This window comes from Carcharodon carcharias, assembly GCF_017639515.1.
Source record: "Carcharodon carcharias isolate sCarCar2 chromosome X unlocalized genomic scaffold, sCarCar2.pri SUPER_X_unloc_10, whole genome shotgun sequence".
In the NCBI taxonomy this organism is placed as follows: Eukaryota; Metazoa; Chordata; class Chondrichthyes; order Lamniformes; family Lamnidae; genus Carcharodon; species Carcharodon carcharias.
The window spans coordinates 32,501-56,992 of record NW_024470865.1 but is presented as its reverse complement, the minus strand read 5'-3'; the positions used below and the strand labels follow the sequence as shown (position 1 = coordinate 56,992).

General features: G+C 44.3%; 1 protein-coding gene across 1 annotated transcript in view; it reads right to left on the bottom strand.

Moving 5' to 3' along the window:
• LOC121275076 (adenylate cyclase type 5-like) overlaps nucleotides 1-24,492 on the bottom strand; it is a gene marked incomplete at its 5' end in the record, with an annotated part of 230,177 nt that overhangs the window by 173,782 nt on the left and 31,903 nt on the right. Inside the window, 3 exons of the mRNA XM_041182480.1 lie at nucleotides 19,984-20,010; nucleotides 21,447-21,622; nucleotides 22,121-22,279. Coding sequence (XP_041038414.1) covers nucleotides 19,984-20,010; nucleotides 21,447-21,622; nucleotides 22,121-22,279 — 362 coding nt within the window. The remainder of the gene's footprint in view (nucleotides 1-19,983; nucleotides 20,011-21,446; nucleotides 21,623-22,120; nucleotides 22,280-24,492) is intronic.

Here is a 24,492-nt window from a genome sequence, read left to right as displayed (position 1 = left end):
TCTGTTATAACGCTCTCTGTGTTACAATGACCATCAGTGTTAGACTCAGTTATAACACACTCACTGTTACAGTGACCCTCAGTATAAGATTCTCAGTTATAACACTCTCTGTTACACTGACCCTCAATATAAGACTCTCAGTTATAACACTCTCTCTGTTACACTGACCCTCAGTATAAGACTCACAGTTATAACACTCTCTCTGTTACACTCACCCTCAGTGTAAGACTCTCAGTTATAACACTCTCTCTGTTACACTCACCCTCAATATAAGACTCACAGTTATAACACTCTCTCTGTTACACTGACCCTCAGTATAAGTCTCTCAGTTTTAACACTCACTCTCACCCTGACCCTCAGTATAAGACTCTCAGTTATAACACTCCCCCTCTCACACTGACCCTCAGTATAAGACTCTCAGTTATAACACTCTCTCTGTTACACTCACCCTCAATATAAGGCTCACAGTTATAACACTCTCTCTGTTACAATGACCCTCAATATAAGACTTACAGTTATAACACTCTCTCTGTTACACTGACCCTCAGTATAAGACTCACAGTTATAACTCTCTCTCTGTTACACTCACCCTGAATATAAGACTCACAGTTATAACACTCTCTCTGTTACACTGACCCTCAGTATAAGACTCTCAGTTATAACACTCACTCTCACACTGACCCTCAGTATAAGGCACTCTGTTATAACACTCTGTCTCTCACAATGACCCTCAGTATAGGACTCTCAGTTATAACACTCTCTGTTACACTGACCCTCAGTAGAAGACACTCAGTTATAACACACTGTATCTCACCCTGACCCTCTGTATAAGATTCTCAGTTATAACACTCCCCCTCTCACGCTGACCCTCAGTATAAGACTCTCAGTTCTCACACTCTCTGTCACACTGAGTCTCAGTATAAGACTCTCAGTTATAACACTCACTCTCACACTGACCCTCAGTATAAGACACTCTGTTATAACACTCTGTCTCTCACAATGACCCGCAGTATAGGACACTCAGTTATAACACTCTCTCCTTTACACTGACCCTCAGTATAAGACTCTCAGTTATAACACTGTCTCTGTTACACTGACCCTCAGTATCAGACTCTCAGTTATAACACCCTCTCTGTTACACTGACCCTCAGTATAATACTCCCAGTTATAACACTCTCTCTCACAAACTGACCCTCAGTATAAGACTCTCAGTTACAACACTCTCTTTGTTACACTGACACTCAGTATTAGACGCTCAGTTATACAACTCTCTCTATCACACTGACACTCAGTATAAGACGCTCAGTTAAAGCACTCACCGTTACACTGACCCTCAGTATAAGACGCTCATTTATAACACACTCTCTCTCACACTGACCCTCAGTATCTGACTCTCAATTATAACACTCTCTCTCTCACTCACTGACCCTCAGTATAAGACGCTCAGTTATAACACTCTCTCTGTTACACTGACACTCAGTATAAGACTCTCAATTATAACAGTCTCTCTCTCTCTCTCGCACACTGACCCTCAGTATAAGATGTTCAGTTATAACAGTCTCTCTGTTACACTGACCCTCAATATAAGACTCTCTGTTATAACGCTCTCTGTGTTACAATGACCATCATTGTTAGACTCAGTTATAACACACTCACTGTTACAGTGACCCTCAGTATAAGATTCTCAGTTATAACACTCTCTGTTACACTGACCCTCAATATAAGACTCACAGTTATAACACTCTCTCTGTTACACTGACCCTCAGTATAAGACTCACAGTTATAACACTCTCTCTGTTACACTGACCCTCAGTGTAAGACTCTCAGTTATAACACTCTCTCTGTTACACTCACCCTCAATATAAGACTCACAGTTATAACACTCTCTCTGTTACACTGACCCTCAGTATAAGACTCTCATTTATAACACTCACTCTCACACTGACCCTCAGTATAAGGCACTCAGTTATAACACTCTGTCTCTCACAATGACCCTCAGTATAGGACTCTCATTTATAACACTCTCTGTTACACTGACCCTCAATATAAGACTCTCTGTTATAACGCTCTCTGTGTTACAATGACCATCAGTGTTAGACTCAGTTATAACACACTCACTGTTACAGTGACCCTCAGTATAAGATTCTCAGTTATAACACTCTCTGTTACACTGACCCTCAATATAAGACTCACGGTTATAACACTCTCTCTGTTACACTGACCCTCAGTGTAAGACTCTCAGTTATAACACTCTCTCTGTTACACTCACCCTCAATATAAGACTCACAGTTATAACACTCTCTCTGTTACACTGACCCTCAGTATAAGACTCTCATTTATAACACTCACTCTCACACTGACCCTCAGTATAAGGCACTCAGTTATAACACTCTGTCTCTCACAATGACCCTCAGTATAGGACTCTCATTTATAACACTCTCTGTTACACTGACCCTCAATATAAGACTGTCTGTTATAACGCTCTCTGTGTTACAATGACCATCAGTGTTAGACTCAGTTATAACACACTCACTGTTACAGTGAACCTCAGTATAAGATTCTCAGTTATAACACTCTCTGTTACACTGACCCTCAATATAAGACTCTCAGTTATAACACTCTCTCTGTTACACTGACCCTCAGTATAAGACTCTCAGTTATAACACTCACTCTCACACTGACCCTCAGTATAAGACACTCAGTTATAACACTCTGTCTCTCACCCTGACCCTCAGTATAAGACTCTCAGTTATAACACTCCCCCTCTCACACTGACCCTCAGTATAAGACTCTCAGTTATAACACTCTCTCTGGTACATTGACCATCAGTATAATACTCCCAGTTATAACACTCTCTCCCACAAACTGACCCTCCGTATAAGACTCTCAGTTACAACACTCTCTTTGTTACACTGACACTCAGTATTAGACGCTCTGTTATACAACTCTCTCTATCACACTGACACTCAGTATAAGACGCTCAGTTAAAGCACTCTCTGTTACACTGACCCTCAGTATAAGACGCTCATTTATAACACACTCTCTCTCACACTGACCCTCAGTATCTGACTCTCAATTATAACACTCTCTCTCTCTCTCACACTGACCCTCAGTATAAGACGCTCAGTGATAACACTCTCTCTGTTACACTGCCACTCAGTATAAGACTCTCAATTATAACAGTCTCTCTCTCTCTCTCGCACACTGACCCTCAGTATAAGATGTTCAGTTATAACAGTCTCTCTGTTACACTGACCCTCAATATAAGACTCTCTGTTATAACGCTCTCTGTGTTACAATGACCATCAGTGTTAGACTCAGTTATAACACACTCACTGTTACAGTGACCCTCAGTATAAGATTCTCAGTTATAACACTCTCTGTTACACTGACCCTCAATATAAGACTCTCAGTTATAACACTTTCTCTGTTACATTGACCCTCAGTATAAGACTCACAGTTATAACACTCTCTCTGTTACACTCACCCTCAGTGTAAGACTCTCAGTTATAACACTCTCTCTGTTACACTCACCCTCAATATAAGACTCACAGTTATAACACTCTCTCTGTTACACTGACCCTCAGTATAAGACTCTCAGTTATAACACTCACTCTCACACTGACCCTCAGTATAAGGCACTCAGTTAAAACACTCTGTCTCTCACAATGACCCTCAGTATAGGACTCTCAGTTATAACACTCTCTGTTACACTGACCCTCAATATAAGACTCTCTGTTATAACACTCTCTGTGTTACAATGACCATCAGTGTTAGACTCAGTTATAACACACTCACTGTTGCACTGACCCTCAGTATAAGATTCTCAGTTATAACAATGTTACACTGACCCTCAATATAAGACTTACAGTTATAACACTCTCTCTGTTACACTGACCCTCAGTATAAGACTCACAGTTATAACTCTCTCTCTGTTACACTCACCCTCAATATAAGACTCACAGTTATAACACTCTCTCTGTTACACTGACCCTCAGTATAAGACTCTCAGTTATAACACTCACTCTCACACTGACCCTCAGTATAAGGCACTCTGTTATAACACTCTGTCTCTCACAATGACCCTCAGTATAGGACTCTCAGTTATAACACTCTCTGTTACACTGACCCTCAGTAGAAGACACTCAGTTATAACACACTGTCTCTCACCCTGACCCTCTGTATAAGATTCTCAGTTATAACACTCCCCCTCTCACACTGACCCTCAGTATAAGACTCTCAGTTCTCACACTCTCTGTCACACTGAGTCTCAGTATAAGACTCTCAGTTATAACACTCACTCTCACACTGACCCTCAGTATAAGACACTCTGTTATAACACTCTGTCTCTCACAATGACCCGCAGTATAGGACACTCAGTTATAACACTCTCTCCTTTACACTGACCCTCAGTATAAGACTCTCAGTTATAACACTGCCTCTGTTACACTGACCCTCAGTATAAGACTGTCAGTTATAACACTGTCTCTGTTACACTGACCCTCAGTATAAGACTCTCAGTTATAACACTCTCTCTGTTACACTGACCCTCAGTATCAGACTCTCAGTTATAACACCCTCTCTGTTACACTGACCCTCAGTATAATACTCCCAGTTATAACACTCTCTCTCACAAACTGACCCTCAGTATAAGACTCTCAGTTACAACACTCTCTTTGTTACACTGACACTCAGTATTAGACGCTCAGTTATACAACTCTCTCTATCACACTGACACTCAGTATAAGACGCTCAGTTAAAGCACTCTCTGTTACACTGACCCTCAGTATAAGACGCTCATTTATAACACACTCTCTCTCACACTGACCCTCAGTATCTGACTCTCAATTATAACACTCTCTCTCTCACACACTGACCCTCAGTATAAGACGCTCAGTTATAACACTCTCTCTGTTACACTGACACTCAGTATAAGACTCTCAATTATAACAGTCTCTCTCTCTCTCTCGCACACTGACCCTCAGTATAAGATGTTCAGTTATAACAGTCTCTCTGTTACACTGACCCTCAATATAAGACTCTCTGTTATAACGCTCTCTGTGTTACAATGACCATCATTGTTAGACTCAGTTATAACACACTCACTGTTACAGTGACCCTCAGTATAAGATTCTCAGTTATAACACTCTCTGTTACACTGACCCTCAATATAAGACTCACAGTTATAACACTCTCTCTGTTACACTGACCCTCAGTGTAAGACTCTCAGTTATAACACTCTCTCTGTTACACTCACCCTCAATATAAGACTCACAGTTATAACACTCTCTCTGTTACACTGACCCTCAGTATAAGACTCTCATTTATAACACTCACTCTCACACTGACCCTCAGTATAAGGCACTCAGTTATAACACTCTGTCTCTCACAATGACCCTCAGTATAGGACTCTCATTTATAACACTCTCTGTTACACTGACCCTCAATATAAGACTCTCTGTTATAACGCTCTCTGTGTTACAATGACCATCAGTGTTAGACTCAGTTATAACACACTCACTGTTACAGTGACCCTCAGTATAAGATTCTCAGTTATAACACTCTCTGTTACACTGACCCTCAATATAAGACTCTCAGTTATAACACTCTCTCTGTTACACTGACCCTCAGTATAAGACTCTCAGTTATAACACTCACTCTCACACTGACCCTCAGTATAAGACACTCAGTTATAACACTCTGTCTCCACCCTGACCCTCAGTATAAGACTCTCAGTTATAACACTCCCCCTCTCACACTGACCCTCAGTATAAGACTCTCAGTTATAACACTCTCTCTGGTACATTGACCATCAGTATAATACTCCCAGTTATAACACTCTCTCCCACAAACTGACCCTCCGTATAAGACTCTCAGTTACAACACTCTCTTTGTTACACTGACACTCAGTATTAGACGCTCTGTTATACAACTCTCTCTATCACACTGACACTCAGTATAAGACGCTCAGTTAAAGCACTCTCTGTTACACTGACCCTCAGTATAAGACGCTCATTTATAACACACTCTCTCTCACACTGACCCTCAGTATCTGACTCTCAATTATAACACTCTCTCTCTCTCTCACACTGACCCTCAGTATAAGACGCTCAGTTATAACACTCTCTCTGTTACACTGCCACTCAGTATAAGACTCTCAATTATAACAGTCTCTCTCTCTCTCTCGCACACTGACCCTCAGTATAAGATGTTCAGTTATAACAGTCTCTCTGTTACACTGACCCTCAATATAAGACTCTCTGTTATAACGCTCTCTGTGTTACAATGACCATCAGTGTTAGACTCAGTTATAACACACTCACTGTTACAGTGACCCTCAGTATAAGATTCTCAGTTATAACACTCTCTGTTACACTGACCCTCAATATAACACTCTCAGTTATAACACTCTCTCTGTTACACTGACCCTCAGTATAAGACTCACAGTTATAACACTCTCTCTGTTACACTCACCCTCAGTGTAAGACTCTCAGTTATAACACTCTCTCTGTTACACTCACCCTCAATATAAGACTCACAGTTATAACACTCTCTCTGTTACACTGACCCTCAGTATAAGTCTCTCAGTTTTAACACTCACTCTCACCCTGACCCTCAGTATAAGTCTCTCAGTTATAACACTCCCCCTCTCACACTGACCCTCAGTATAAGACTCTCAGTTATAACACTCTCTCTGTTACACTCACCCTCAATATAAGGCTCACAGTTATAACACTCTCTCTGTTACAATGACACTCAGTATAAGACTCTGTTATAACACTCTCTGTTACACTGACCCTCAATATAAGACTTACAGTTATAACACTCTCTCTGTTACACTGACCCTCAGTATAAGACTCACAGTTATAACTCTCTCTCTGTTACACTCACCCTGAATATAAGACTCACAGTTATAACACTCTCTCTGTTACACTGACCCTCAGTATAAGACTCTCAGTTATAACACTCACTCTCACACTGACCCTCAGTATAAGGCACTCTGTTATAACACTCTGTCTCTCACAATGACCCTCAGTATAGGACTCTCAGTTATAACACTCTCTGTTACACTGACCCTCAGTAGAAGACACTCAGTTATAACACACTGTCTCTCACCCTGACCCTCTGTATAAGATTCTCAGTTATAACACTCCCCCTCTCACACTGACCCTCAGTATCTGACTCTCAATTATACCACTCTCTCTCTCTCTCACACTGACCCTCAGTATAAGACGCTCAGTTATAACACTCTCTCTGTTACACTGCCACTCAGTATAAGACTCTCAATTATAACAGTCTCTCTCTCTCTCTCGCACAATGACCCTCAGTATAAGATGTTCAGTTATAACAGTCTCTCTGTTACACTGACCCTCAATATAAGACTCTCTGTTATAACGCTCTCTGTGTTACAATGACCATCAGTGTTAGACTCAGTTATAACACACTCACTGTTACAGTGACCCTCAGTATAAGATTCTCAGTTATAACACTCTCTGTTACACTCACCCTCAGTGTAAGACTCTCAGTTATAACACTCTCTCTGTTACACTCACCCTCAATATAAGACTCACAGTTATAACACTCTCTCTGTTACACTGACCCTTAGTATAAGACTCTCAGTTATAACACTCAGTCTCACACTGACCCTCAGTATAAGGCACTCTGTTATAACACTCTGTCTCTCACAATGACCCTCAGTATAGGACTCTCAGTTATAACACTCTCTGTTACACTGACCCTCAGTAGAAGACACTCAGTTATAACACCCTGTCTCTCACCCTGACCCTCTGTATAAGATTCTCAGTTATAACACTCCCCCTCTCACACTGACCCTCAGTATAAGACTCTCAGTTCTCATACTCTCTGTCACACTGAGTCTCAGTATAAGACTCTCAGTTATAACACTCACTCTCACACTGACCCTCAGTATAAGACACTCTGTTATAACACTCTGTCTCTCACAATGACCCGCAGTATAGGACACTCAGTTATAACACTCTCTCCTTTACACTGACCCTCAGTATAAGACTCTCAGTTATAACACTGTCTCTGTTACACTGACCCTCAGTATAAGACTGTCAGTTATAACACTGTCTCTGTTACACTGACCCTCAGTATAAGACTCTCAGTTATAACACTCTCTCTGTTACACTGACCCTCAGTATCAGACTCTCAGTTATAACACCCTCTCTGTTACACTGACCCTCAGTATAATACTCCCAGTTATAACACACTCTCTCACAAACTGACCCTCAGTATAAGACTCTCAGTTACAACACTCTCTTTGTTACACTGAAACTCAGTATCAGACGCTCAGTTAAAGCACTGTCTGTTACACTGACCCTCAGTATATCACTCTCAATTATAACACTCTCTCTCTCTCACACTGACCCTCAGTATAAGACGCTCAGTTATAACACTCTCTCTCTCACACTGACCCTCAGTATAAGACGCTCAGTTATAACACTTTCTCTCACTCTGACCCTCAGCATAAGACCCTCAATTATAACAGTCTCTCTCTCTCTCGCACACTGACCCTCAGTATATGATGTTCAGTTATAACAGTCTCTCTGTTACACATACCCTCAATATAAGACTCTCTGTTATAACGCTCTCTGTGTTACAATGACCATCAGTATTAGACTCAGTTATAACACACTTACTGTTACACTGACCCTCAGTATAAGACTCTCAGTTTTTACACTCTCTGTTACACTGACCCTCAGTATAAGACACTCAGTTATAACACTCTCTCTCTCACACTGACCCTCAGTACAATACTCAGTTATAACACTCTCTCTGTTACACTGACCCTCACTATCAGACTCCCAGTTTTAACACTCTCTCTCTCACACTGACCCTCATTATAAGAAGCTCAGTTATAACACTTTCTCTCACACTGACCCTCAGCATAAGACCCTCAATTATAACAGTCTCTCTCTCTCTCGCACACTGACCCTCAGTATAAGATGTTCAATTATAACAATCTCTCTGTTACACTGACCCTCAATATAAGACTCTCTGTTATAACGCTCTGTGTTACAATGACCATCAGTATTAGACTCAGTTATAACACACTCACCGTTACAATGACCCTAAGAAAAAGACTCTCAGTTATAACACTCTCTGTTACACTGACCCTGAGTAGAAGACACTCAGTTATAACACACTGTCTCACACACTGACCCTCAGTATAAGACTCTCAGTTATAACACTCTCTCTCTCACACTGACACTCAGCATAAGACTCTCAGCTATAACACTCTCTCTCACACTGAGTCTCAGTATAAGATTCTCAGTTATAACACTCTCTCTGTTACACTCACCCTCAATATAAGACTCCTAGTTATAACACTCTCTCTGTTACACTGACCCTCAGTATAAGACTCTCAGTTATAACACTCACTCTCACACTGACCCTCAGTATAAGACACTCAGTTATAACACTCTGTCTCTCACCCTGACCCTCAGTATAAGACTCTCAGTTATAACACTCTCTCTGGTACATTGACCATCAGTATAATACTCCCAGTTATAACAATCTCTCCCACAAACTGACCCTCCGTATAAGACTCTCAGTTACAACACTCTCTTTGTTACACTGACACTCAGTATTAGACGCTCAGTTACACAACTCTCTCTATCACACTGACACTCAGTATAAGACGCTCAGTTAAAGCACTCTCTGTTACACTGACCCTCAGTATAAGACGCTCATTTATAACACACTCTCTCTCACACTGACCCTCAGTATCTGACTCTCAATTATAACACTCTCTCTCTCACACACTGACCCTCAGTATAAGACGGTCAGTTATAACACTCTCTCTGTTACACTGACACTCAGTATAAGACTCTCAATTATAACAGTCTCTCTCTCTCTCTCGCACACTGACCCTCAGTATAAGATGTTCAGTTATAACAGTCTCTCTGTTACACTGACCCTCAATATAAGACTCTCTGTTATAACGCTCTCTGTGTTACAATGACCATCATTGTTAGACTCAGTTATAACACACTCACTGTTACAGTGACCCTCAGTATAAGATTCTCAGTTATAACACTCTCTGTTACACTGACCCTCAATATAAGACTCACAGTTATAACACTCTCTCTGTTACACTGACCCTCAGTATAAGACTCACAGTTATAACACTCTCTCTGTTACACTGACCCTCAGTGTAAGACTCTCAGTTATAACACTCTCTCTGTTACACTCACCCTCAATATAAGACTCACAGTTATAACACTCTCTCTGTTACACTGACCCTCAGTATAAGACTCTCATTTATAACACTCACTCTCACACTGACCCTCAGTATAAGGCACTCAGTTATAACACTCTGTCTCTCACAATGACCCTCAGTATAGGACTCTCATTTATAACACTCTCTGTTACACTGACCCTCAATATAAGACTCTCTGTTATAACGCTCTCTGTGTTACAATGACCATCAGTGTTAGACTCAGTTATAACACACTCACTGTTACACTGACCCTCAGTATAAGATTCTCAGTTATAACACTCTCTGTTACACTGACCCTCAATATAAGACTTACAGTTATAACACTCTCTCTGTTACACTGACCCTCAGTATAAGACTCACAGTTATAACACTCTCTCTGTTACACTCACCCTCAGTGTAAGACTCTCAGTTATAACACTCTCTCTGTTACACTCACCCTCAATATAAGACTCCCAGTTATAACACTCTCTCTGTTACACTGACCCTCAGTATAAGACTCTCATTTATAACACTCACTCTCACACTGACCCTCAGTATAAGGCACTCAGTTATAACACTCTGTCTCTCACAATGACCCTCAGTATAGGACTCTCATTTATAACACTCTCTGTTACACTGACCCTCAATATAAGACTCTCTGTTATAACGCTCTCTGTGTTACAATGACCACCAGTGTTAGACTCAGTTATAACACACTCACTGTTACACTGACCCTCAGTATAAGATTCTCAGTTATAACACTCTCTGTTACACTGACCCTCAATATAAGACTTACAGTTATAACACTCTCTCTGTTACACTGACCCTCAGTATAAGACTCACAGTTATAACACTCTCTCTGTTACACTGACCCTCAGTATAAGACTCTCAGTTATAACACTCACTCTCACACTGACCCTCAGTATAAGGCACTCTGTTATAACACTCTGTCTCTCACAATGACCCTCAGTATAGGACTCTCAGTTATAACACTCTCTGTTACACTGACCCTCAGTAGAAGACACTCAGTTATAACACACTGTCTCTCACCCTGACCCTCTGTATAAGATTCTCAGTTATAACACTCCCCCTCTCACACTGACCCTCAGTATAAGACTCTCAGTTATAACACTCACTCTCACACTGACCCTCAGTATAAGACACTCAGTTATAACACTCTTTCTGTTACACTGACCCTCAGTATCAGACTCTCAGTTATAACACCCTCTCTGTTACACTGACCCTCAGTATAATACTCCCAGTTATAACACTCTCTCTCACAAACTGACCCTCAGTATATGACTCTCAGTTACAACACTCTCTTTGTTACACTGACACTCAGTATCAGATGCTCAGTTAAAGCACTGTCTGTTACACTGACCCTCAGTATATCACTCTCAATTATAACACTATCTCTCTCTCACACTGACCCTCAGTATAAGACGCTCAGCTATAACACTTTCTCTCACTCTGACCCTCAGCATAAGACCCTCAAGTATAACAGTCTCTCTCTCTCTCGTACACTGACCCTCAGTATATGATGTTCAGTTATAACAGTCTCTCTGTTACACATACCCTCAATATAAGAGTCTCTGTTATAACGCTCTCTGTGTTACAATGACCATCAGTATTAGACTCAGTTATAACACACTTACTGTTACACTGACCCTCAGTATAAGACTCTCAGTTATAACACTCTCTGTTACACTGACCCTCAGTATAAGACACTCAGTTATGACACACTGTCTCTCATACTGACCCTTATTATAAGACTCAGTTATAACACACTCTCTGTTACACTGACCCTCAGTACAAGGCACTCAGTTATGACACTCTCTCTGTTACACTGACCCTCACTAGAAGATACTCAGTTATAACACTCTCTGTTACACTGACCCTCAGTATAAGACACTCAGTTATAACACTCTCTCTCTCTCACACTGACCCTCAGTACAATACTCAGTTATAACACTCTCTCTGTTACACTGACCCTCAGTATCAGACTCCCAGTTATAACACTCTCTCTCTCACACTGACCCTCATTATAAGAAGCTCAGTTATAACACTTTCTCTCACACTGACCCTCAGCATAAGACCCTCAATTATAACAGTCTCTCTCTCTCTCGCACACTGACCCTCAGTATAAGATGTTCAATTATAACAATCTCTCTGTTACACTGACCCTCAATATAAGACTCTCTGTTATAACGCTCTCTGTGTTACAATGACCATCAGTATTAGACTCAGTTATAACACACTCACCGTTACAATGACCCTAAGAAAAAGACTCTCAGTTATAACACTCTCTGTTACACTGACCCTGTGTAGAAGACACTCAGTTATAACACACTGTCTCACACACTGACCCTCAGTATAAGATTCTCAGTTATAACACTCTCTCTGTTACACTCACCCTCAATGTAAGACTCCCAGTTATAACACTCTCTCTGTTACACTGACCCTCAGTATAAGACTCTCAGTTATAACACTCACTCTCACACTGACCCTCAGTATAAGACACTCTGTTATAACACTCTGTCTCTCACCCTGACCCTCAGTATAAGACTCTCAGTTATAACACTCCCCCTCTCACACTGACCCTCAGTATAGGACTCTCAGTTATAACACTCTCTCTGGTACATTGACCCTCAGTATAATACTCCCAGTTATAACACTCTCTCCCACAAACTGACCCTCCGTCTAAGACTCCCAGTTACAACACTCTCTTTGTTACACTGACACTCAGTATTAGACGCTCAGTTATACAACTCTCTCTATCACACAGACACTCAGTATAAGACGCTCAGTTAAAGCACTCTCTGTTACACTGACCCTCAGTATAAGAAGCTCAGTTATAACACTCTCTCTGTTACACTGACCCTCAGTATAAGACTCACAGTTATAACACTCTCTCTGTTACACTCACCCTCAGTGTAAGACTCTCAGTTATAACACTCTCTCTGTTACACTGACCCTCAGTATAAGACTCTCATTTATAACACTCACTCTCACACTGACCCTCAGTATAAGGCACTCAGTTATAACACTCTGTCTCTCACAATGACCCTCAGTATAGGACTCTCATTTATAACACTCTCTGTTACACTGACCCTCAATATAAGACTCTCTGTTATAACGCTCTCTGTGTTACAATGACCATCAGTGTTAGACTCAGTTATAACACACTCACTGTTACACTGACCCTCAGTATAAGATTCTCAGTTATAACACTCTCTGTTACACTGACCCTCAATATAAGACTTACAGTTATAACACTCTCTCTGTTACACTGACCCTCAGTATAAGACTCACAGTTATAACACTCTCTCTGTTACACTGACCCTCAGTATAAGACTCTCAGTTATAACACTCACTCTCACACTGACCCTCAGTATAAGGCACTCTGTTATAACACTCTGTCTCTCCCAATGACCCTCAGTATAGGACTCTCAGTTATAACACTCTCTGTTACACTGACCCTCAGTAGAAGACACTCAGTTATAACACACTGTCTCTCACCCTGACCCTCTGTATAAGATTCTCAGTTATAACACTCCCCCTCTCACACTGACCCTCAGTATAAGACTCTCAGTTATAACACTCACTCTCACACTGACCCTCAGTATAAGACACTCAGTTATAACACTCTTTCTGTTACACTGACCCTCAGTATCAGACTCTCAGTTATAACACCCTCTCTGTTACACTGACCCTCAGTATAATACTCCCAGTTATAACACTCTCTCTCACAAACTGACCCTCAGTATAAGACTCTCAGTTACAACACTCTCTTTGTTACACTGACACTCAGTATCAGATGCTCAGTTAAAGCACTGTCTGTTACACTGACCCTCAGTATATCACTCTCAATTATAACACTATCTCTCTCTCACACTGACCCTCAGTATAAGACGCTCAGCTATAACACTTTCTCTCACTCTGACCCTCAGCATAAGACCCTCAAGTATAACAGTCTCTCTCTCTCTCGTACACTGACCCTCAGTATATGATGTTCAGTTATAACAGTCTCTCTGTTACACATACCCTCAATATAAGACTCTCTGTTATAACGCTCTCTGTGTTACAATGACCATCAGTATTAGACTCAGTTATAACACACTTACTGTTACACTGACCCTCAGTATAAGACTCTCAGTTATAACACTCTCTGTTACACTGACCCTCAGTATAAGACACTCAGTTATGACACACTGTCTCTCATACTGACCCTTATTATAAGACTCAGTTATAACACACTCTCTGTTACACTGACCCTCAGTATAAGGCACTCAGTTATGACACTCTCTCTGTTACACTGACCCTCACTAGAAGACACTCAGTTATAACACTCTCTGTTACACTGACCCTCAGTATAAGACACTCAGTTATAACACTCTCTCTCTCTCACACTGACCCTCAGTACAATACTCAGTTATAACACTCTCTCTGTTACACTGACCCTCAGTATCAGACTCCCAGTTATAACACTCTCTCTCTCACACTGACCCTCATTATAAGAAGCTCAGTTATAACACTTTCTCTCACACTGACCCTCAGCATAAGACCCTCAATTATAACAGTCTCTCTCTCTCTCGCACACTGACCCTCAGTATAAGATGTTCAATTATAACAATCTCTCTGTTACACTGACCCTCAATATAAGACTCTCTGTTATAACGCTCTCTGTGTTACAATGACCATCAGTATTAGACTCAGTTATAACACACTCACCGTTACAATGACCCTAAGAAAAAGACTCTCAGTTATAACACTCTCTGTTACACTGACCCTGTGTAGAAGACACTCAGTTATAACACACTGTCTCACACACTGACCCTCAGTATAAGATTCTCAGTTATAACACTCTCTCTGTTACACTCACCCTCAATGTAAGACTCCCAGTTATAACACTCTCTCTGTTACACTGACCCTCAGTATAAGACTCTCAGTTATAACACTCACTCTCAAACTGACCCTCAGTATAAGACACTCTGTTATAACACTCTGTCTCTCACCCTGACCCTCAGTATAAGACTCTCAGTTATAACACTCCCCCTCTCACACTGACCCTCAGTATAGGACTCTCAGTTATAACACTCTCTCTGGTACATTGACCCTCAGTATAATACTCCCAGTTATAACACTCTCTCCCACAAACTGACCCTCCGTCTAAGACTCCCAGTTACAACACTCTCTTTGTTACACTGACACTCAGTATTAGACGCTCAGTTATACAACTCTCTCTATCACACAGACACTCAGTATAAGACGCTCAGTTAAAGCACTCTCTGTTACACTGACCCTCAGTATAAGACGCTCAGTTATAACACTCTCTCTGTTACACTGACCCTCAGTATAAGACTCACAGTTATAACACTCTCTCTGTTACACTCACCCTCAGTGTAAGACTCTCAGTTATAACACTCTCTCTGTTACACTGACCCTCAGTATAAGACTCTCATTTATAACACTCACTCTCACACTGACCCTCAGTATAAGGCACTCAGTTATAACACTCTGTCTCTCACAATGACCCTCAGTATAGGACTCTCATTTATAACACTCTCTGTTACACTGACCCTCAATATAAGACTCTCTGTTATAACGCTCTCTGTGTTACAATGACCATCAGTGTTAGACTCAGTTATAACACACTCACTGTTACACTGACCCTCAGTATAAGATTCTCAGTTATAACACTCTCTGTTACACTGACCCTCAATATAAGACTTACAGTTATAACACTCTCTCTGTTACACTGACCCTCAGTATAAGACTCACAGTTATAACACTCTCTCTGTTACACTGACCCTCAGTATAAGACTCTCAGTTATAACACTCACTCTCACACTGACCCTCAGTATAAGGCACTCTGTTATAACACTCTGTCTCTCCCAATGACCCTCAGTATAGGACTCTCAGTTATAACACTCTCTGTTACACTGACCCTCAGTAGAAGACACTCAGTTATAACACACTGTCTCACACACTGACCCTCAGTATAAGATTCTCAGTTATAACACTCTCTCTGTTACACTCACCCTCAATGTAAGACTCCCAGTTATAACACTCTCTCTGTTACACTGACCCTCAGTATAAGACTCTCAGTTATAACACTCACTCTCAAACTGACCCTCAGTATAAGACACTCTGTTATAACACTCTGTCTCTCACCCTGACCCTCAGTATAAGACTCTCAGTTATAACACTCCCCCTCTCACACTGACCCTCAGTATAGGACTCTCAGTTATAACACTCACTCTCACACTGACCCTCAGTATAAGACACTCAGTTATAACACTCTTTCTGTTACACTGACCCTCAGTATCAGACTCTCAGTTATAACACCCTCTCTGTTACACTGACCCTCAGTATAATACTCCCAGTTATAACACTCTCTCTCACAAACTGACCCTCAGTATAAGATCTCAGTTACAACACTCTCTTTGTTACACTGACACTCAGTATCAGATGCTCAGTTAAAGCACTGTCTGTTACACTGACCCTCAGTATATCACTCTCAATTATAACAGTATCTCTCTCTCACACTGACCCTCAGTATAAGACGCTCAGCTATAACACTTTCTCTCACTCTGACCCTCAGCATAAGACCCTCAAGTATAACAGTCTCTCTCTCTCTCGTACACTGACCCTCAGTATATGATGTTCAGTTATAACAGTCTCTCTGTTACACATACCCTCAATATAAGACTCTCTGTTATAACGCTCTCTGTGTTACAATGACCATCAGTATTAGACTCAGTTATAACACACTTACTGTTACACTGACCCTCAGTATAAGACTCTCAGTTATAACACTCTCTGTTACACTGACCCTCAGTATAAGACACTCAGTTATGACACACTGTCTCTCATACTGACCCTTATTATAAGACTCAGTTATAACACACTCTCTGTTACACTGACCCTCAGTATAAGGCACTCAGTTATGACACTCTCTCTGTTACACTGACCCTCACTAGAAGACACTCAGTTATAACACTCTCTGTTACACTGACCCTCAGTATAAGACACTCAGTTATAACACTCTCTCTCTCACACTGACCCTCATTATAAGAAGCTCAGTTATAACACTTTCTCTCACACTGACCCTCAGCATAAGACCCTCAATTATAACAGTCTCTCTCTCTCTCGCACACTGACCCTCAGTATAAGATGTTCAATTATAACAATCTCTCTGTTACACTGACCCTCAATATAAGACTCTCTGTTATAACGCTCTCTGTGTTACAATGACCATCAGTATTAGACTCAGTTATAACACACTCACCGTTACAATGACCCTAAGAAAAAGACTCTCAGTTATAACACTCTCTGTTACACTGACCCTGTGTAGAAGACACTCAGTTATAACACACTGTCTCACACACTGACCCTCAGTATAAGATTCTCAGTTATAACACTCTCTCTGTTACACTCACCCTCAATGTAAGACTCCCAGTTATAACACTCTCTCTGTTACACTGACCCTCAGTATAAGACTCTCAGTTATAACACTCACTCTCACACTGACCCTCAGTATAAGACACTCTGTTATAACACTCTGTCTCTCACCCTGACCCTCAGTATAAGACTCTCAGTTATAACACTCCCCCTCTCACACTGACCCTCAGTATAGGACTCTCAGTTATAACACTCTCTCTGGTACATTGACCCTCAGTATAATACTCCCAGTTATAACACTCTCTCCCACAAACTGACCCTCCGTCTAAGACTCTCAGTTACAACACTCTCTTTGTTACACTGACACTCAGTATTAGACGCTCAGTTATACAACTCTCTCTATCACACAGACACTCAGTATAAGACGCTCAGTTAAAGCACTCTCTGTTACACTGACCCTCAGTATAAGACGCTCAGTTATAACACTCTCTCTGTTACACTGACACTCAGTATAAGACTCTCAATTATAACAGTCTCTCTCTCTCTCTCTCGCACACTGACCCTCAGTATAAGATGTTCAGTTATAACAGTCTCTCTGTTACACTGACCCTCAATATAAGACTCTCTGTTATAACGCTCTCTGTCTTACAATGACCATCAGTGTTAGACTCAGTTATAACACACTCACTGTTACACTGACCCTCAGTATAAGATTCTCATTAATAACACTCTCTGTTACACTGACCCTGAGTAGAAGAGAATCAGTTATAACACACTGTCTCGCACACTGACCCTCAGTATAAGACTCACAGTTATAACACTCTCTCTGTTACACTGACCCTCAGTATAAGACTCTCAGTTATAACACTCACTCTCACACTGACCCTCAGTATAAGACACTCAGTTATAACACTCTGTCTCTCACAATGACCCTCCGTATATGACACTCAGTTTTACCACTCTCTCCTTTACACTGACCCTCAGTATAAGACTCTCAGTTATAACACTTTCTCTGTTACACTGACCCTCAGTATAAGTCTCTCAGTTATAACACTGTCTCTTTTACACTGACCCTCAGTATAAGACACTCAATTATAACACTCTCTGTTACACTGACCCTCAGTATCAGACTCTCAGTTATAACACTCTCTCTGTTACACTGACCCTCAGTATATTACTCCCAGTTATAACACTCTCTCACAAACTGACCCTCCGTATAAGTCTCTCAGTTACAACACTCTCTTTGTTACACTGACACTCACTATAAGACGCTCAGTTATAAAACTCTCTCTATCACACTGACACTCCGTATAAGACGCTCATTTATAACACACTCTCTCTCACGCTTACCCTCAGTATATGACTCTCAATTATAACACTCTCTCTCTCTCTCACACTGACCCTCAGTATAAGACGCTCAGTTATAACACTTTCTCTCTCACACTGACCCTCAGTATAAGACGCTCAGTTATAACACTTTCTCTCACACTGACCCTCAGCATAAGACCCTCAATTATAACAGTCTCTCTCTCTCTCGCACACTGACCCTCAATATAAGATGTTCAGTTATAACAGTCTCTCTGTTACACTGACCCTCAATATAAGACTTTCTCTTATAACACTCTCTCTGTTACACTGACCCTCAGCGTAATATTCAGATATAACACTCTCTCTGTTACACTGACCCTCAGTGTACTATTCAGATATAACACCCTCTCTTGTTGCACTGACCCTCAGTGTAAGCTTCAGATATAACACTCACTCTGTTACTCTGACCCTCTGTGTAATATTCAGATATAACATTCTTTCTGTTACACTGACCCTCAGTGTAATATTCAGATATAACACTCTCTCTGTTACACTGACCCTCAGTATAAGATTCAGATATAACACTCACTGTATTACACTGACCCTCAGTGTAAGATTCAGATATAACACTCTCTCTGTTACACTGACCCTCAGTATAAGACTCTCAGATATAACACTCTCTCTGTTACACTGACCCTCAGCGTAATATTCAGATATAACACTCTCTCTGTTACACTGACCCTCAGTGTAATATTCAGATATAACACTCTCTTTGTTACACTGACCCTCAGTGTAAGATTCAGATTTAACACTCTCTCTGTTACACTGACCCTCAGTGTAAGATTCAGATATAACACTCTGTTACATAGCTCACACTTAGTAAAAAAAACGTGATTTTTTTTTCCATTTCAGGCTGAGACCTGCACCCATTGACGGAACCCCCTTCATATAGTGAAAAACGCTTAGCACCTCCCATCCAACCGCTCCAGTGCTTGTATCAACAGCAGGGTGTGTGTGTGAAGAAGGAGGTTAATTACTGTACTCACCAAGTTTCTGTTTCATTGTAGGTCGCCCTGGGGACAGTTCAGACAGAGACAGAGTGAGAGAGAGAGAGAGATTTATTATATAGAATATACAGAACAGATATAGCCTACTCAGCCAAAAATCTATATGTGTGAAGTGGGGGGGGGGGTGGGAGGGGGAGGGGATGTGTGTGTGTGTGTGTGTGTGTGTGCGCGCGCGCCTGTGGGGGGATCTGTGTGTGTGTGTGTGCGTAAGTGTTTGTGTGCCTGTGGGTGTGTGTGTGCCTGTGGGTGTGTGTGTGCCTCTTTGTGTGCATGTGCGGCGCAAGTGTTTGTGCCTGTGTGTGTGTGTGTGTGTGCCTGTGGGTTTGTGTGCCCGCACGTGCCTGGGTGTGTGTGTGTGCCTGGGTGTGTGTCTGTAAGTGGGTGTGTGTGCCTGTGCTTGAATGTATGTGTGTGTCTGAGTGTTTCTGTATGTGTATGTGTGTCTGCGTGTGTGCGTGTGTGTGTGTGTGTGTGTGCACGCTGTGCTCCATGTTCCTGGCACCGGGGCTGAGAGAGTTATATTGCAATGATGTGTCACAACAACAGTGTTTGGATTCCCTTGCACTGTGAAAATTAATACGTGGATGTTATATTACAGTGATATCATCATGAAGCCTGTTCAGCTCCCCCCATCTCGAGTAACTGAGTTCGGCTTGGGCACCGCACCTCAGCTAGCTTCTACCGCTCAGTGTCAGGGTGGGGAGCGAGCCGATTCCCCACAATGATCCCGGGACTGAAGGGGTTAAACACCGAGGCTGTGTCGCACAGGCTGGGCTTGTCCATCCCTCGAGAGTCGGAGGCTGAGGGGTGATCGGATCGAGGGGGTCTGAGATGAGTGGAGGGTTCGATAGGGTCGATAGAGGGAAACTCTTTCCTCTGGTGGGTTTGGTGGGAGGGGGAAAGAGTCCAGAACGAGGGGGGACGAACCTTAAAACTGGAGCCAGGCCGTTCGGGGGTGATGTCGGGAAGCGCTTCCTCACACATACAGGGGAGTGGGAACCTGCAACTCCCCCCGACACCCGACCAAGCCCAGAAAAAGGGGTTGATGCTGGGGCTGGTCGGGGGTGGGGAGAGTCAATTGGAAATTTCAAACTGAGCTGATAGATTTTTTGTGGGGTAAGGATCACAGAACCAAACGGTGATACACAGATACAGAGCAACCGTGATCTGATTTAATGGGGGAACAGACTTGGAGGACTGAATGGCCTCTATTCCTGTGTAACAGGCTCGAGGAGTGGGGCTGAATGGCCTCCTCCTGTTCCTGTGTAACAGGCTCGAGGAGTGGGGCTGAATGGCCTCCTCCTGTTCCTGTGTAACAGGCTCGAGGAGGAGGAGGGGCTGAATGGCCTCCTCCTGTTCCTGTGTAACAGGCTCGAGGAGGGTCCAGGCAGTAGAGAATAAAACTGGAAAGCAGAGTCGGACAATGTGGTTTCTGAACTTACAGAGCATTGGCCGCAACCAGGAGGTCAAAGTTGTCGAAGAGGTTGACCTTCGGCCACTCCACGAGGATGATGAAAATGACTTCGATGATGAACATGAGGGTGAGTTTGCCAATGCTGCTTATCTGTAAGAACACTGCACAGGCCAACAATGTCAGCAGCACACTGTAGGTGAAATACTGCAGAGAGAAGCACACTGCATTAGACAGGGACCATCATTTAATTACAGAAAGAGCAGCGCTCCCTCAGCACTGACCCTCCGACACTGCGGCGCTCCCTCAGCGCTGACCCTCCGACAGTGCGGCGCTCCCTCAGCACTGACCCTCCGACACTGCGGCGCTCCCTCAGCACTGACCCTCCGACAGTGCGGCGCTCCCTCAGCACTGAGCCTCCGACAGTGTGGCTCTCCCTCAGCACTGACCCTCCGACAGTGCGGCGCTCCCTCAGCACTGACCCTCCCACAGTGCGGCACTCCCTCAGCACTGACCCTCCGACAGTGTGGGTCTCCCTCAGCGCTGACCCTCCGACAGTGTGGCGCTCCCTCAGCATTGACCCTCCGACAGTGCGGCTCTCCCTCAGCGCTGACCCTCCGACAGTGCGGCACTCCCTCAGCACTGACCCTCTGAAAAAGCAACACCCCTCGAATACTGACAGCTGCCCGGCAGACCCTCACTCACCTCTGGAAAGTTGCAGAAGAGGGACGTGCCTCCACACGGACTAACCTCTTCCCCCAAAGTGTAATTTAAAGATTTGAGGTAACAGGCATTCACCATCCTCGGAGTGATGTTCTGTTCCTTCGCCACACACTCCCGCAGGTCTTCCGAGTTGCAGGCAAACTGTTGGGATAGAGCACCGGAATGGGGACGGTGTAGAGGGAGCTTTACTCTGTATCTAACTCCGTGTTGTACCTGTCCTGGGAGTGTTTGATGGGGACAGTGTAGAGGGAGATTTACTCTGTATCTAACCCCGTGCTGTAACTGTCCTGGGAATGTTTGATGGGGACAGTGTAGAGGGAGCTTTACTCTGTATCTAACCCCGTGCTGTACCTGTCCTGGGAGTGTTTGATGGGGACAGTGTAGAGGGAGCTTTACTCTGTATCTAACCCCGTGCTGTACCTGTCCTGGGAGTGTTTGATGGGGACAGTGTAGAGGGAGCTTTACTCTGTATCTAACCCCGTGCTGTACCAGTCCTGGGAGTGTTTGATGGGGACGGTGTAGAGGGAGCTTTACTCTGTATCTAACCCCGTGCTGTACCTGTCCTGGGAGTGTTTGATGGGGACAGTGTAGAGGGAGATTTACTCTGTATCTAAGCCTGTGATGAGTTGTAGCTTCAGCAACAGGTGGAGAATGATTGAAATGAGCATCTGCTCCGTGCCCATTTTTCTCTTCCACAAGAGCCTCCTCCCACCCCCCCCACTTCATCTCCTCCCATCACCCTATCCGTCTATTCCTTTCCCCTCATGTGTTTATCCAGCTTCCCGCCCCCTTTCAATACATCGACATTATTCACCTCGACCACTCCCCGTGGGATCGAATCCCACATTCTCCCCGTGGGAGCGAGTCCCACATTCTCCCCGCTCCCCGTGGGAGCGAGTCCCACATTCTCCCCGTGGGAGCGAGTCCCACATTCTCCCCGCGGGAGCGAGTCCCACATTCTCCCCGTGGGAGCGAGTCCCACATTCTCCCCGTGGGAGCGAGTCCCACATTCTCCCCGCTCCCCGTGGGAGCCAGTCCCACATTCTCCCCGCGGGAGCGAGTCCCACATTCTCCCCGCGGGAGGGAGTCCCACATTCTCCCCGTGGGAGCGAGTCCCACATTCTCCCCGCGGGAGCCAGTCCCACATTCTCCCCATGGGAGCGAGTCCCACATTCTCCCCGCGGGAGCGAGTCCCACATTCTCTTCGCGGGAGCGAGTCCCACATTCTCCCCGCGGGAGCGAGTCCCACATTCTCCCCGCGGGAGCCAGTCCCACATTCTCCCCGTGGGAGCGAGTCCCACATTCTCCCCGTGGGAGCGAGTCCCACATTCTCCCCGCGGGAGCCAGTCCCACATTCTCCCCACTCCTCGTGGGAGCGAGTCCCACATTCTCCCCGTGGGAGCGAGTCCCACATTCTCGCCGTGGGAGCGAGTCCCACATTCTCCCCCACTCCCCGTGGGAGCGAGTCCCACATTCTCGCCGTGGGAGCGAGTCCCACATTCTCCCCGCAGGAGCGAGTCCCACATTCTCCCCGTGGGAGCGAGTCCCACATTCTCCCCACTCCTCGTGGGAGCGAGTCCCACATTCTCCCCCACTCCCCGTGGGAGCGAGTCCCACATTCTCCCCGTGGGAGCGAGTCCCACATTCTCCCCGTGGGAGCAAGTCCCACATTCTCCCCGCTCTCCATGGGAGCGAGTCCCACATTCTCCCCGCGGGAGCGAGTCCCACATTCTCCCCGTGGGAGCGAGTCCGACATTCTCCCCGCGGGAGCGAGTCCCACATTCTCCCCGTGGGAGCAAGTCCCACATTCTCCCCGTGGGAGCGAGTCCCACATTCTCCCCGCGGGAGCGAGTCCCACATTCTCCCCGCTCCCCGTGGGAGTGAGTCCCACATTCTCCCCGCTCCCCGTGGGAGCGAGTCCCACATTCTCCCCGCGGGAGCGAGTCCCACATTCTCCCCGTGGGAGCGAGTCCCACATTCTCCCCGTGGGAGCGAGTCCCACATTCTCCCCGCGGGAGCCAGTCCCACATTCTCCCCCACTCCCCGTGGGAGCGAGTCCCACATTCTCCCCGTGGGAGCGAGTCCCACATTCTCCCCGCTCCCCGTGGGAGCGAGTCCCACATTCTCCCCGCGGGAGCGAGTCCCACATTCTCCCCGTGGGAGCGAGTCCCACATTCTCCCCGTGGGAGCGAGTCCCACATTCTCCCCGTGGGAGCGAGTCCCACATTCTCCCCGCGGGAGCGAGTCCCACATTCTCCCCGTGGGAGCGAGTCCCACATTCTCCCCGTGGGAGCGAGTCCCACATTCTCCCCGTGGGAGCGAGTCCCACATTCTCCCCGTGGGAGCGAGTCCCA